This window comes from Dicentrarchus labrax, unplaced genomic scaffold (genome assembly GCF_905237075.1).
Source record: "Dicentrarchus labrax unplaced genomic scaffold, dlabrax2021, whole genome shotgun sequence".
NCBI classification, from domain to species: Eukaryota; Metazoa; Chordata; class Actinopteri; family Moronidae; genus Dicentrarchus; species Dicentrarchus labrax.
Window position 1 is genome coordinate 14269711 of NW_026136705.1, and position 15684 is coordinate 14285394.

A 15684-nucleotide genomic window follows, 5' to 3' on the forward strand; every position below is an offset into this window, starting at 1 on the left:
TCCAGCAACCTATCGTGTTTCAAGCGTTTGGTTTCCATGGTCACCAGGTGGTAATGTAGAGTTATGTTATGGTATGACTAGGTTACACATTCAAAAATGGAAAAAAAAAAAATGTCTCCTTCACTTGACTGATGGCAGGCAAAGTCCTCTCTGATATTATATTGGTCTAATTAATCCAAATTCCCCTAAACATCCACTCTGATCAACCAACAGCTAGAAAGAGGACAAACGCTAAAACTATTTTTCACATGGCTGGATGAATGAGGAATATGACTCGATTCAGATTTCCCATCAACCTAAAATGGGAACTCTGGATCAACTTAAACAACTTAAGTTTTTACAAAAAGATCTTGTTTCACAAGCCTGCACTGATGCCACACTCAACCACTAAACAAACAATACGTATGAACAATTAATCAATGTGGCATTCCTTCTAATTTTAACACTACACTATCAAAAAGTGCTTCAGATAAGTTTGTGGATACAAAAACAAGTTTGATGTAAACAAAGTTTGATCTGCCAGAGCTCTGTAGAGGCAATGGGTATGGCTGTTTGAGCTGTGAAATTAAAAACACTCAAGAAAACAGTATGTCAACAAAAAACAAACAAAAAAACCCTTCTGAGGGAAAAACAACAGTGATCATTAAAGTGCATCCCTGGATGTGACCCCCCCTCCCTTTCCCCTCCCTTTCCCTTCCCTTCCCTTCCCTTCCCTTCCCTCCCCATGCTGACCCCTCAAGTAGAGCCGATGAGAGAAAGGCAGACAGAGGAACCTCTGATATACGGAGCAAACTGCTGCCCAAAGGACCTACAGAGGAACAGTCTAAAAATCCAGTGGCAGTACTTTCATGAGAAAAACAAAAAATAAAACAGTTTTACTCAGATAAAAACATGGTGGCCACAAATCAAAATTCTTCCAGCTTGGCATAGAGGTTTCTATTTCTTGGTAGTGTAGGATAACTGGTGGCTGTTGACAAGAAGAAAGGCTTGCTGTGACAGCAACATCTGTCCTCCACTTCCGACCTGATGTCAAATTCCAGGCGTTCAGGGATTCAAAGGGCAGAGGAAGAGTCACTGATAATGAAAGCCTGCCCTGATGCACACAAATATGGATACAAATGGCAGGTTAGGGAAGTTTCTCAGACACTTCCCATCTCCTCTCTTCATAACCTATGCTGTCCATGATCAAAAATGTAGTGTGCAAGTGCACGTTTTTTTTTTTTTTTTTGTTAGTGTTGGTGATAAGGTCCAGCATCATCATGGGCACACGCGGTTTCACTGTCTCTCACAGTGTCTCTTGTTCAGCAGGGGAATGGTGGGAGTGGGGGTGCTGGTGGAGGGGAGGGAGCAGAGACTGCAGGGGAGACTGGGGGGTGGTGGGCGGGGATTGCTGCAGGGGGCTGAAGTGTGTGGTGGTGTGCGGAGGAGAGGAGCGGTAACAAGAGTAGGCAGAGCTCCCACTGAGGGTGGTGGTAGGTGAGGCAGGGAGGCCTGCTAGGCCAGTGGGGGAGTCGAGGAGGGGCTGGTTGTAAAAGAAGAATGCACACTGGTGGATGAAGGTCTCGATGATTGTCTGGTAGGTGCGTGTGGCAGTCAGGGCATCCATTGTGGTGAAGTCCGGCCTCATGAGTGTGGGCCAGAAACAGATGGACAAGTTTTCACTGGTCATCAAGTTCAACCTGTGCAACTGGCTCACTCTGGGGGAAAACACACAAATAGACACCAATTTATTCATACAGTGCAGAAAAAAAAACACATGGGTGTCTACCACAGAAGACCAACATACGCATGAAAGAGATTTTTAAACGACAGACAGGGGACTTACTTGTGTAAGTGGCTCAGTACATATTTGAAGACATCGTAATTCTCCCTGGGGAACTTCCTCAGGACATCCTTCATGGTATACAGCCTCTGTTCTCGGTCATTGATTTCTGCACACACAGAGAGAGTTACCATTAAAACTGAGAGCTCACCATTGAGACCAAAAAGTGTCTCTCTATACTACCATGAAAATGATTCTTGTCAACACAAAACCTCCTAAAACAGAGCCAAACAGGTCTTCCAAAACCTTCCCTACCCTAGGCCCTCCTAAAGAAATAATCTTTTTATGTTCTAGTAAAGACCCTCCCAGCCCAGCAGTGTTTGCTTACTGAAAGCATCCAATAGGTCCACCTGCAGAGCACAAGGCACCAGGGGCTCAGGCAGCTCAGAGAAGAAGCTTTTGAGGGCTCCAGCCACAGTGTTTATGGAGAAGTCTTTCTCCACTAGGTCTAATCCGTGGTCTGCACAAGGAGAATGAGAGAGTTAAAGAGATCAGATGAAATAAACCTGTCAGTAGTAGCTGTCATCAGGACCAAACAATCAACTGCATGTCACTTTCCTTTAGTAACTCTGTTTATGTTTTGATTAGATAGCCACATAATTACATGTCAAACAGCTGGTTCAAACAAGTCTGATGAGCAACTCACCCTGTTCAAACTGCCTCTGCATGCTTTCCATCTCTGACTTGTTGCCACTAACGCGGTACAAACCCTCTGTATTCAGGCCTGAGGAAAAAGAAAGCAGCAGAGAGAAGGAGGAAGACGTCGGGGGGCACAGTGGGAAACAAGCAAAGCACAAACACTTCATTAGCCCCGATGCAGACAGACATGACAATACAGATGCTGGCAGTTTCTAAAAGGAGTGCGTAACTGAATAAACCCTTGTATTCATTTTCATATCATATTGCGGTCATGAACATATTCATATTTACAATATAAGATCATATAAGACAATTGTCAGTAATTCTCAGAATAAAATTTGTAATCAGATTTTGCATACACCACATGCACAGCAGCACATTTTAGTTCAAAAGAGGTTAAAAGACAAAAAACTTACCTGTTGTGTCAATGAAGCGGACACACTTCTCGATGAAGAGTGGGATAGGTCTGTCTGGGGATACCACATTCACTAAGGGCACCCCAAAGTAACTGCTCTCTGGGGGCTTGGGAATAGCTGGACGGGGCTTTGGTCTCGTTTTCTGTGAAGAAAGAAAGATGGAGGACCCCGAGTGTCACAATCAGGGATAATTATGTTGATACTGTGGCACTCATTGGATTCTAAGAAAATGTGCTGCTCGCCATCAGCAGCAAATCAACACTCAGTGACAAGCTTAGTGTCAAGATCCTTCCCAAGACATTACCACAGTTTAAACATGCTCACTCAACACTGACCTTATAGTGTGTGTGATAGCACTATTATACCTATAGCAATGACTGTAGTGTAGTTTTCATAAGGGCAATATCTAAGAAAACTTTAAAAACAAATTAATTAACAATTACTGTATGAGATTATGGACAAGTAAATAAAAAAGGTATTTCTCTTTCTGGATTAAAACAGGTTGTATAATACACACCTTGGCGGTTCGTCGTAGGCTCTTCAGAATGTTCCTCTTTTTTGGGTCCTCACTCTCCTCATTAACAAGGCTTTCGCCTTTCAGGGTCCCAAAGTCATCTTCCTTGGACTTCAGAAGGGCTCCCATCTCGTCATCGCTGCCAATGAAGCTCGTGCGAAAGCTGCTGAACTTGCCAAGCCGCTTGGACCGGTCACGGTAAAGACGAGGCTTCACCCCAGCTGCTGAGAACTTCCTCCTTCGCTCCAGAGAGCTGCTGTCTGCTTCACTGTCTGAGCCATTTCCATTGGAGTGCATCCTGTTGGAGTTGCGGATGGTGATGATTTTGCCTTGTGTGCTGTCATGTGGCACTGAGTAAATGATCTCTTCATTGCTAGGGCGGGGTTTTGAAACAGCATCAATGGGTTCGGCGTAGTCTGAGGGGTCGTAGCCCACATCCCCACCAGGAACCCAGGTCACAGCAGAAGGTAAGGAGCGACGATGACCTAGTGTATCGATAAATGGATTACGGCTCACCTTCCGGAAGTCAAAAGTGACACCTGGTTTAACTCTCACTTGGGGAGGTACTTTGTTGTTGAGTTTGTTCTCAAAGTCTCTGATATCAGAGATGACAGAGATGTCACTCGAATCTAAGTCGGGCAGGTTGTAGCCCCCACTATGAGAAGTGAGTGTGCCATCATAGTATGGTGGTGATGGCTCTACGTCATCCTCTGAATCCAGGAACATGGTGACAGGACTGGGGGAACTGCAACGTGGGGAGTACACATTTTCATTCGTGCATGCCTCAGCAACATTATCGTACATATGTGTGGCCTCCACAATGTTGCGTTTCTCTACCACCTCCATCAGAAAAGAATGGAACATTTCTATCCTGTGCAGACCTCCCACCACGCCCCCGGACCCACAAACCACACTATTGAAACGACCCTCAATCTCATGGGCTAGCTCCTCCCCCTGGATCAGCTGTTCACAGGCATAGTCACTGTCAGTGAGCTCTGCCTGGCTATCTCCAACAGCCAACAGTTGAACTGGGATGATGTCCTGAACCTCACACAAGAAGGCACACAGGGTCTCCAGGGAGGCTTTTCGGGAGACCGAGTACACAGCAATGTAGCCGTGTACTAACCTGCTCTTCCGCAAAGTGAAGGAGGCGTGGTATGAGAGCAGAGAGAGCTCTATAGCCAGTTTGTGTCCACCAACTGTCTGCTCCAGCAATACAGAGGTGCCACAATTAGACATGGGCCTGCAGTGCTGATGCATTAGGAAAGGGGACAGGAGCTGCTCAATGTCATAGGAGTCTCCACACATTAAGCACATGACAATGCGAAGGTCTGCCTCTGGGGCCGGCTGATGGGGAGAGTCTCGGAGACCCGGAGGCTCAGGGAGGAGGGGTGGGGAGCTGCTACTAAAGGATGTGCTCCTTCTAATATCCAGAAGGCCCCTCAGCACCTGGTTGATTTGAGTCTCATTGACGTTATGGCCATAGCCCACACCAGGGGAGGCAGGATCTAAAAAGCTACACTGCAGTCTCCTTGCAACCTGCTGTCCCTGTGTTATTAGGTTTAAGGCAGTTTCTCCACCTATATCCACGTATGATCCTACGCCTCTTTTAGTGACTAAAAGCAGTGATGTTGGCAGCTGTGCTAGCTGACTGTCCCTTCGACCTAGAGTTGATTCCCTAAGTCGCTCAAGGCTTTCAACCACATAGGAGAGGGACTCTTTTGAATTATACAGACACAAACATCCATGAGGGGTGAAAGTGGGGGTATGGAAGGAATTTACTGGAAGACGTACATTTCCCTCAATAGGCCGCAGTGTCAGTTCATACATCTTCCCGTCCAACACATACCAGTCATCATTTGTGCAGAGAGCCCTAATCTCATTGGCAAATTCTCTGGCCAGTCCATCCTTCCCTAGTATGACAAGGTTAATTCTATCAGCCTTGGTGTCCCCAAAATGAGCTTTCACATCAAAAAAGGGGTAACACGTAGGGAACCGTGAAACTAAGATTTGTTCAATCTTAGAGTCTCCGCAGTGAGGACTGCTTGGGCAGGTCTCCTTGGTTGGGTGATAGACAAAGTGGATATGCTTCAATACCAGAGCATCTCTTTCAGCTGGAAGCTTTTGTAGCGCCTTGAACCTCTGTTCCTCCCCCAAAACCTCCTGAATTGCCCCCATCTTCTCCTTGCTTGGCTTGGCATCCACCTCAAGCTCATAAAAAAGCTCAGAGTACTCCAGCAGGAGCTCCTGGAAGTCTTCTTTAGCACGGTCAATGATCTCCTTCTGATGGCGGTTGTACAGGTCCAAGTACTCTGGCTCCTCAAGCCACTGGTAGAACTCTTCATTCATGATAAAGCTGCGGGCCTCCTCCCAGGGTTTACCAGGTGTGACAAAGGGAGAGGAAGCCAACTTCTGTTTAAACTCCAGCCTCATCTCTGCCCGTCTGCACTCATTACGCAGATGTTCCAGGTGGGCATTAAATAGTTCCTCTGCTTCAGCAGTCTCCAGTAGGTCTGAAGGGATTCGTTCATCTTCCATGTTATCAATGTGAGATGTATCCTCCCATGGTGAGTCCTCTAGAACAACAAACCAGTGGGCAAAGTGCTGCTTGGACTCGAGGACCTTCTGTACCCCAGACCAGCTCAGCTGATCTATCTCATCCAGGTCAGGCACCAAAGAACTAAGTGCTAAAGGAAGAGTGCTTAAGTATATTTTGCGACGCCTCTCAATGTGTTCCTGCTTCAGACGGTAGACATGCTGTTGAAAAAGTTTCTTGCATTTAGCTGTTCCCTCCAAGAAGACATATTCTTTGTATTCTGGGGAGGTGTTCATGCGTCGACTGGTATTTAACCAGGTTTCATTATGATTCTTTACTATACGGTTGATTAGCCATTCATAGCGATCCTTGGCAGAAGCTATCTGCTGACTCTGGAGCTTTAGGGCTTCAAAATAGGGAATGATCTTAGGCTTGCCCCTGCTCTTATCAATAAGTTGAACCAAAGTGAGGAAGGCAAGGTCTACATTTATATTTGAGCGTGCAGACGTCTCAACTACTGGCAGACTCTTTTTTGTGATAGCAAAGGTATGAGCATCTTTGATGTAGCGTTCAACTCCTTCATCACATTTGGTTAGGACCAGCACAATTGGCTTTTTAGTCTTGCTAAGGTGACTGTAAAGGTTTGTGACAAATTTCAGCTGGTCATCAAAGTTGCGGTTCATGCCCCGGCTGACATCAACGCAAAGCAGGAAGCCATCAACCTGCAGCTTTCCCTCAGGCATTTGTTTTTGCTCAAAGTCTTGCTCCAGGCCAAGCTGATCTGTGCAGAAGTACATGAGCTTCTCTGCTGAAGCCAACTTGGTTGTGGCTGCCCGTTTGATATAGGGCTGCATAGCAGTGCTACGGTGTGGCTGAAACGTCTGGTCATCGATGAATTCAGTTTGCTCCACAACATGCATCCTGCACTCAGGCCCCTCCTCCAGAACCCGCGACACCTCCCCCCAAAACAGAAAGTGATCATTATTAACCACTCGACCCCCGAAGTCACTTGTACTCAACACTGATGTGTGGTCCAGGTAGAAGTCATCAGCACTAGGCCGCACAAACCTATTACACAAGCAGGACTTGCCAACCCCACATTGCCCTTTCTCTTTCTCTGTTCCTGACAAACCCACCACAATGAGGTTGTAAATGGGTGATCGGGCATCTTGTTTTTTCGCCATCATAGTCTGCTGGTGCTCATCCTGCCATAAACAGGCACTGTATAAAGGAGTTCACTTGAATGTCTGTCCATAAAGTTGCTGATCCACAGTGGAGATCAGATTTCACGTTCTTCTGCTGGATTTTAATAAATAGCAGTGCAGTGATATGAGCAGAGCGTTCTTTCATTCATTCCTTATATGAATCAGATCCTGTCAAAAGAAACAAAAAACAAAGAAATCAGACAAACTGGGCAATCAAAAAAAAAGTGGGTAAATGTCAGACTATTAAACACAGGACATTTTTAAAAAATATATATTGTTAAAACATGCTATTTATGCTGTAGAAATTGACTTTTTGTTTTGGGGTTACTGGCAGTATTTAGCTAACATGTTCAACATTGCCTTTGCAAATGTCTGTAAATTTGGATATGGTATTTTTATATGTCTATCCTTCTTAGTAACTATGAGATCTCTAATAATGAGTTCAATTGGTTATTAGGCTCCAAGTACTATCAATGTTTATGGCCTTGATCATGGATACAATCGGATCATTTGTCAAAAGCAATTAATATGCAAGTAATGTGTGAAATCACTGCATTAATATTATTACTGTTCACACTGAGTTGTTATCAAAACACTGTTGTAGTTTTTGGCATCATGTCCAGTCAGCAGCAAAAGCATAATGTGAATACATTGTTACAGGAGCCATAGATATTAGTTATACAGGTAATGGACAAACTAAAATAAACACAAATTCAAACGAAAAAGCACACAGGTTTTTGCAAATTTCGTTAAATTTCCAGGCAGATTTTGTCCATTCTAGGGCTGGAACCGTTATTCTCATTGTTGAATTAATGTGCTAATTATTTTCTCAAATACTTTTTTTCAGAAAGGTTATCACAGTATCTCTGAGCCCAAGTGACATCTTCAAATAGCTTGTTCTGTCTGACCAACAGTCCAAAATGAATTATTATTCTATTCACTAGCATAGAAAAACTAAGAAAACCAGCAAATATTCACATATGAGAAGCTGAACCAGTTTCTGGCATTTTATTAGACAACTTTAGATATTAAATTGATTATCAAAACTGTTGCCAATTAATCTAACATTGATCATCTAATTGATTAATCAACTAACTCTCAGCTCCGGCCCACTCATCTGAAGATAAATTCCTATAATACCAACCCAGTATCAAAATGATGACATTAATCCTATGAGACATACTGGGAGTGGTGCTCTTTAAACGATCCTGTCAGCTGATCAGTGAGTGGGGTGAAAATGATGAGTGGGCACCTCAGTTTTTTTTTTTTTTTAAACTTAAATGAAACAGCCTGATCTCTAAAGATAAAAACAGGGAATGAATGAAGGACTCATTAACAGCGAGTCAAACACATTGTACAATCTGTGCCAAAAGGACACTGAACTTAATGTTAATTCTTCCATTATTACAGCATTGATTAATGCCTCCATTATCATAGCACTGGTGCAATTCTGATATAACTCATCATTTCGATGAAAGAAAATACAAATAAAAGACCAACTGCAGAATTTCACTCATGTGTAGGATAATCCAATGGTGTCAAACATTATGACAAAAGAGAAGAAATTATGGGATTGTAATTGAAATGACTAACCTGTCACATGAAGTGACCACACATTAGAAACAAACAGCCCCGGCAGGGTCAAAAGCAACCATGGTCAGTCCACACCGCTCAGCTGAGCTAGGCCTGATACCCAAATGAACAGACAAGTTCTTTACAAATAAAAACTACCAAAAATGCCCCATCTTCAACAGCATCAAAACACAGTTAACCGAATCGCATCTTCAAACAATTTCATTTACATAACCGACTTACTAGGATAAAATTTTGTAACGTTACATGTTTTTTTTTTTTTTTTTTTTGCAAAGGATTAACAGTTAACATGGGCTTTAGGGTGCACAGAGAGGGGCTGACCACGCCAGGCCTGCTGTCTACATAATGAAATCTGGTGATAGCCTACCTTCTCTCCATACGGACGGACAACGTTTAAAGGGAATTTATTTACCCAGCTGTCTAGGGCGTAGCGTTCGACAGCTTCACAAGGAAATAGCCCGTAAAGACGAGGCGAGAGCATGAAAGGTACATACCATCGCATTTCTCCCTTTCTCCTCTTGCATCTGTCAGGCCAGCGCTTGCCGCAGCCCTCGCCGCCTGATGTGCATAAGCATAAAGCCGCAGAACACGCCGTGTGTCGCCTCAGTTCACAGATAATACTGGTAATACTACAACTTGTGCGATTGGGGTAATTTGATTTACATATCCAATGCCCATGCCTGGATTCTCTTGTTTAGCATCACTGTTTTCGCTGCAATTAAACACGGGTGGTGGTGGGAAGGGGGGGTGGGGGGGGAGGGTGGAAGAAATAAATATCCCGAATTGATAGAACAATCCAATTTTGTTCTTGCCAAAAAAAAGGGGGTTTTTCCTCATGAGAAATTTAGGCGTGTACAAATCTGCTTAGCCGTCTTCTTCTCGCTTCACCACGTTGCTTTTGCAATAATTATTCTGTCCATTGTTGTGCCCACATAACGCTGGGCCGGTCGCGCACACGAGACAACGGTGAGTTTGTTGCAATCGCCGTGGTGATTCGTCTGAATATTGCTTCTACTGCAACAGAAATTGTTCATGTGTCCGGATCAATTTGCGAGCAGATTGCGTGTGTGAAAGTGGTATTTCTGCCAGCTTTTCCGATAATGGCGGCGGCCCTCCTCCCCGGACCTAGTTCTCCTCTTCTTTTCTTTAGGAAAAGGGAGCTGTGGAGACAGAAGCAGCGGAGAGAGGGACTCACCCAGCGGCGCCCTCACACAACTGCAGCAGGTCGGTCCTCTGCCGCTCGCTCTCCACTATACTGCATATGCGGGGCTCGTTACTCACAAGTAATCGATTTCTCGCCATTCAGGACACATTTCAAAGGTATTACCACGGTGTTTTCTCGCCCCATAGCAACCATTTGTTACACTGCGTTACACCGGATTACAACAGAAAGCGGTTGCCTCCTGTCTCGCGACCTTTGATGGAACGTCCATGTAACGTTACTGCGCGTGCTGTGAATAGACCAACACATGTCTGTCTGCCTGTCTGTCTGTCAGCATCTTGGTACAACATTAGGACTCAAACTATATTAACTGTATTTTAAACGTTACACCCAGATAAAGTGGAGGTGTCTGGGATTAAAAATACTGTTTTTGAGTTGAACCAACTTTAAAGTCCCCCTCCGCTCAAAAATATATTTGTATTCTTGTTCCTACGGCTGAATGTTTGAGCTGCACTGTGCAGAAAGATGTATGTGCAGAGTTTGACACTAGGAAGATGTTTTCACATTCTTCTGCAGAAAGTAGAAAGTTTATCTGTGCTCATAGAAAGTCTGATTTTAAGGGGCGGAGCCTAAAAGCATGACTTGTGACGTCATAAATATACTAGTGTGATGTAGAAAAACTGAGAATGAACTTTAGGAGACATCTTGTGTCCAGCAGGATTTTTTAATAAGGTAGATGGAGTAGGGGTTTTAATATGGAAAAAAAACACATATAAACATTTCAGATCCTCGTTATTATTCCGAGAAGACTATTTGTATATATGTCGTCTGGAGGGGATCTTTAAGTAAAGATGTTTATGTGACTTGTAGTTATTATGTGTATGGCGTTATTAGTCAGCTAGTGTATGATTTTATCTTAAACTAATGTTACTCTACACCAAGAGGAATGTTAATGACAATAACTTTTTTATGCTAGCTAGCACACCGTTGTTTTTTTACATTGTTAACAGTGACATCATTGGTGGAAAAGTCCAACATCCAGAAGTAAAAGTACAAAAGTATTACCAGCTAAAGTTACTTGAGGTATCAATAGTAAAAGTACTAATTTTGCAGACAATCAGTCTCTGTGACTGATACATTATTATATGAGACATTATTAGATTGTTAATATGTATGCATCATTTTACTCTTGTAGCTAGCTGCTCGAGTTAGACCTACTATGTGGTGACGAGCAACACCGGTACACCCCAAGGAACTGTACTGTCGCTGTTTCTGTTCACCCTCTACACCTCTGACTTTTGCATCAACTTCTGGAACGTTGCTATCTACAGAAGTTCTCGGATGACTCCTCCATTGTCGGCTGTATCACAGATGGACTACGGCGCAGCAAGAGGCCCCTCAACGTGTGCAATAGGCTACTATGGATGTTATACCAGTCTGTAGTGGCCAGTGTCATCGTCTTTGCCGTGGTGTGCTGGGGAGGAGGCATCTGGACTTGTGGTGCCAACAAACTATGCAAGTTGGTGAAGAAGGTAGTGGGGATGGAGCTGGACAGTGTGGAGGCAGCGACTGAGAAGAGGAAGAAGGGGCCGCTGAAAGCCATCATGGACAACCCCTCTCATCCTCTACGCTGAGCTGAGGCAGCTCAGGAGCACTTTCAGCCACAGACTGATCCAGCCCCGTGCCCCCGCTTGGGAGGCTCATTTGTGCCATCAGCCATTCGACTCTAGAACGCCACAGCACACTAGTACCACCTACCCCTGCTGCCTGAGACTGCTAACTCTTAACCTGTTGAGCACAGCTCTTTTTTTGCACAATGCTTCAAACATTGCACATGTTGTACAGATATACACAGGCATATTATATTCCACTTTATTGTATATAGAGTATATATTTTATATTTGTATTATATTTTATTGTATTTTATTCTATCTTTACTCTTTACACTATATTCTCCTGTGCTGCTGTGCCAAATTTTAATTTCCCTACAGGGGATCAATTATCTGTCAGGTTTAGCCAATAGTTCACAATCTGCACTGAGCTAAATTTAGTTACATTCCACCACAAGTCCTGGTAAACTCTCTAATAATTAAACAGAAAAACAAGGACTGTGGGACTGCAGCATGCACATGGAGGACCTTTCGATTTTACAAAAGGTCCAAAGCAAAAAGGAATATTATTTCAATAGAAATTGTATTCCAAAACATCTAGACAGCAAACTGTAGTAGAGGCAACTGTGTATACTCACAAGGATATACCTGCACATGTTCACTACCATTCAGCTCCTCCACCTTTAACAGAGGCTGGCATCAGTCATCAGCATCATATCTGATTACTCTGTGCAGACTGTTAACTTTAGCGTTGCCACCTCCTAGCGGCTTTATAGGCTATAAACTCCAAGAAATATTCTATCACCTTTGCAATGAAGGCTTAATGTGGTCACAGTTTTTACTTTCTATAAAAATTTCAAGCTTTTTTCCTACAAAGTACCTTTGCTGTGCTGTAATTGTATCCGTCTGGATTCAGCGGTTCCCAGAGGGAGTTCATTTAGTCTAGGCTGGGAAAAGAAAGTGAGCCAGGCGATGGATTATGTAGTCTACAAGACTCACCTTCAGTTGAACAAGTAACCGAAACTGCTACTGGAGAGGCATATGGGAGAAACGGTTCGACTTCAGTCAGGCTGTCCACACACTCTGATTATTAAGTAAGACCAGGTAGGCATATTTCTATGGACTGTATGTATGTATACAGTATATACATACATACATACATACATACTTACACACATCTGTATATTACAGATATGCATGTATATATTTTTGTGTGTGTCTATTTTTATTTTTGTGATGCACAAGCATGACAAGAACATTGTCATGCTTGTGCATCACAAAAATAAAAATATACCAGTTAAATTAATTAAACCTCTTTGGCTCCACGGTGGTGGAAAAAATATTGAGATCCATTGCTTAAATAAAATTGGATTCATCACAGTGTAAAAAACACTATTACAAGGGAAATTCTGGATGCAAATAGGACATCTGTCATTGGTTTTCAGAAGGATCCTGTTATAAACTGTGTGAGTGTTAGAATATGGACTTTTTTTGCTTGTCTGTTTGTAGTGCTAGATGAAAAGTCAAGTGGTCATCAAACTCATCAGGATTCATCTGGGAATCAAATTTAATGGCAAACCAGCCCTTTCACAAGAATAGGAGCCAGTTCAGTGTAATTGATATTACTACCACTAGGCAGAGCCCTAAGCCTTCCTATAATTCAGAACATCATGATCTAGCCATAAGCTCATGCTTGTTATTGTCCCAGTGATCGTGCAAGGGAAGTTACAGACATTAAACCTCTTCCTCATCCTCACATTGACTGTGTATATTATTATCAAAAGAAAACAGACTTAAGATTACGACATACCCAATAGATATGTGTTTCTTTTCTATTTCTTTCTACATTTCATACATATACATATACAAATGTCTTTCCACGGCTTGTTGATGTATGGGGTTTTGTTTTACACCTTGGTCAATTTATAAAGTAGCCGTTGGAGTGTAACAGAGATCTGGGGGATGAGAGGCAGTGGAGGTGAGAATGGGGTGAAAGGGACAGCAGATGGGTGCTGAGGGAGATCAGTGCAGATGGACAATAGGTGGGCAATATGGCGTCTCAGCCAAGGACATAACAGTCAGGAATGCTAGGTTAGTGCACCCAGACAATATTAAAATATATTCTTCAGTTATCTTAATAATAGCTCTACACTGAAGTATGAATAATGCAACATAACAGGTCAAACACAGGACGCAAAGAAGGAAGAGAAATAGATAAGTTGTAGAAGTAGTAAAGGTTAGTGTGACTTTGGTGAGTTAGATATGTGCTAAAGATTATATCTGATACCCACTATCTCATTTATTATATCACATGAATTTTCTGTGTGTACGTGTGTGTGTGTGACAGAGGGAGAGAGAGAGAGAGAGAGAGAGAGAGAAAGAAGAGAAACAACCCATTTTCCACCCCGCCCAAGTAAGTCATCATTCCTCTGTGATTCATTGTTAAATTGAAATGGAAAATCTTAGCAATTTAAATACAAAATGAGGAAAAAAGTAGGATTACTAGACTTCACACTCAAATACTGTACACACGGGTACTCAGTTTATGACAGGCAGGCTATGCAAGGATTGTTTGGATTTCTTCCATAATATGTCAGATGTTCAGAATTAGTCTTGTTTTAATGCAATTATGTGAAATTGAAATCAGGCAGAAGGTTACATCTGCAAAATCGGTTATTTTTCAATCTTTCGCTGTTTTAGTATTGCATTTGACAGCAGTTGATGCAGTATGAGTTGAGGTGGGTAGGAAGAGGGTGTACTCCTGAGAGGAAGTTGGTTTAAGTCAGTCAACTCAGTCCTAGCATACATATTTTAACAGCAGTTACACTTTTGGCAGGTGTTACATTCCAGTTAATTACACAAAACACTTCTCTGTATTTGAGGAAGGAAACCATTTAAGTAGACATACACATGCAGGAGATACAACAAAAAATCAGAAAGGTGTAGTTCACATCAGAACTGAGCTAAAACAAATGGTCATGAAGGAATACCCTGAACATCAGGAAACAGCTAGGAAGGAAATCCTTCTTACAGGAACTGCTAAACAAAGATAGGAACACTTACTGAAAAAAGTCAACTGGAAAATAACAGGAGGATACATCATGAGCTCAGGTGGTGAAGATGCACTTTACAGTAGTACTGTAGTTTCTTTCTTTAGTGTCTTTTCGATTTCATTGGCACAAGGTTAATGTGTAGTGTGTGCAGACTAGAAAAGCCAGATGTTTTAGCAGAATACCCTCATGTTTTCCACATGCATGTGGTCACACATGCTATGTCTTGGATGCCCTTCAAAGTTAAGTCAAAAATGCTGCCAGCAGTCTATCTGTGCTATGGTCTGTCTGAGACGGCTGTGCATGGTTTTGACCTCAGAACATTTCAAGTTGATTTTCTGATGACTGCAAAAGAGTAAATAGGACTTAAGAAATACCCAAACAAGCCCGACTGTGAATCTTTGGACCGAAACTGATGTTTTCTAAACCACTATCAGAGGAATAAATGCATAGTGTATTTAAAATATATTAGTTTTATTATTTATTTATTTTAAAATGACATACATACATTTTAGACACTAGCTGTCTTCTGGACAAATCATGGCAGCTCCCAGTGATCTTCACCTTGCAATGGTAGAGAAGCTTTTTGTCCATGTGACCCTGGGAGCTGTGTTGTTGAAGGCGGCAGCTGCAGAGAAAGTCTTTGTTGCAAAAGTGAAGGTCCAGACGAAAGGCATTGCCAGTATGACCTCTAGGTGAGAGAAACCAGGACTTGAGCCTGAAACCTGGCCTGGAAGTGGAGCACCTGGCAGCCTGGCAGTGATGCATGGTGCTCCTTTAAACATGAACTCTAATAAACTAATTTTAGTTTATACTGCATACTGTACTCATATAACAAAAATACCTATGTCTGAACAATAGGCGTTCAGCTTGCATTCAATTTCAAAGGTTCACCTCAGAAGCATTTGAAACCAAAAATGCAGCACATCCTGTAGCATACGGAGATCACATTAATATAGAGCACTGTTTGGCTTTGATAGGGGAACACAACAATACCTACCATTCTGCTGTAGTCATCTTTTCTGTGCCAACTAAATGATCAACTTTCATCTGATTGTACAAGTTTCTTTTGATTTTTGCACTCTATACAAAATTGACCTGCAGCGACTGATCATTTTAGTTGATTCTGGTGTGAAT

The 15684-nt window shown here is 42.6% G+C and overlaps 1 protein-coding gene and 1 long non-coding RNA gene across 3 annotated transcripts; one reads left to right on the top strand and one right to left on the bottom strand.

The window, feature by feature from the left end:
• Window positions 1-704: 704 nt before the first annotated feature.
• On the bottom strand, window positions 705-10134 carry arhgap35b (Rho GTPase activating protein 35b). 2 transcript variants are annotated; one of them, XM_051400246.1, is made up of 7 exons: window positions 9921-10134; window positions 3395-7300; window positions 2878-3019; window positions 2469-2546; window positions 2151-2282; window positions 1826-1931; window positions 705-1697 (listed from the first exon to the last, which is right to left on the bottom strand). In XM_051400246.1, the coding sequence occupies exons 2-7, from the start codon at window positions 7112-7114 to the stop codon at window positions 1286-1288; spliced, it is 4590 nt and encodes a 1529-aa protein (XP_051256206.1). In that variant the 5' UTR covers window positions 7115-7300; window positions 9921-10134; the 3' UTR covers window positions 705-1285. The 2 variants fall into 2 exon arrangements, with proteins under 2 accessions (XP_051256206.1, XP_051256205.1); XM_051400245.1 differs by lacking the exon at window positions 9921-10134 and adding an exon at window positions 9220-9862.
• LOC127363578 (uncharacterized) lies at window positions 9860-13911 on the top strand. Its single transcript, XR_007884906.1, has 3 exons — window positions 9860-9949; window positions 11083-12601; window positions 13845-13911. It is a non-coding gene; the product is annotated as an uncharacterized LOC127363578 (long non-coding RNA).
• Window positions 13912-15684: the final 1773 nt, after the last annotated feature.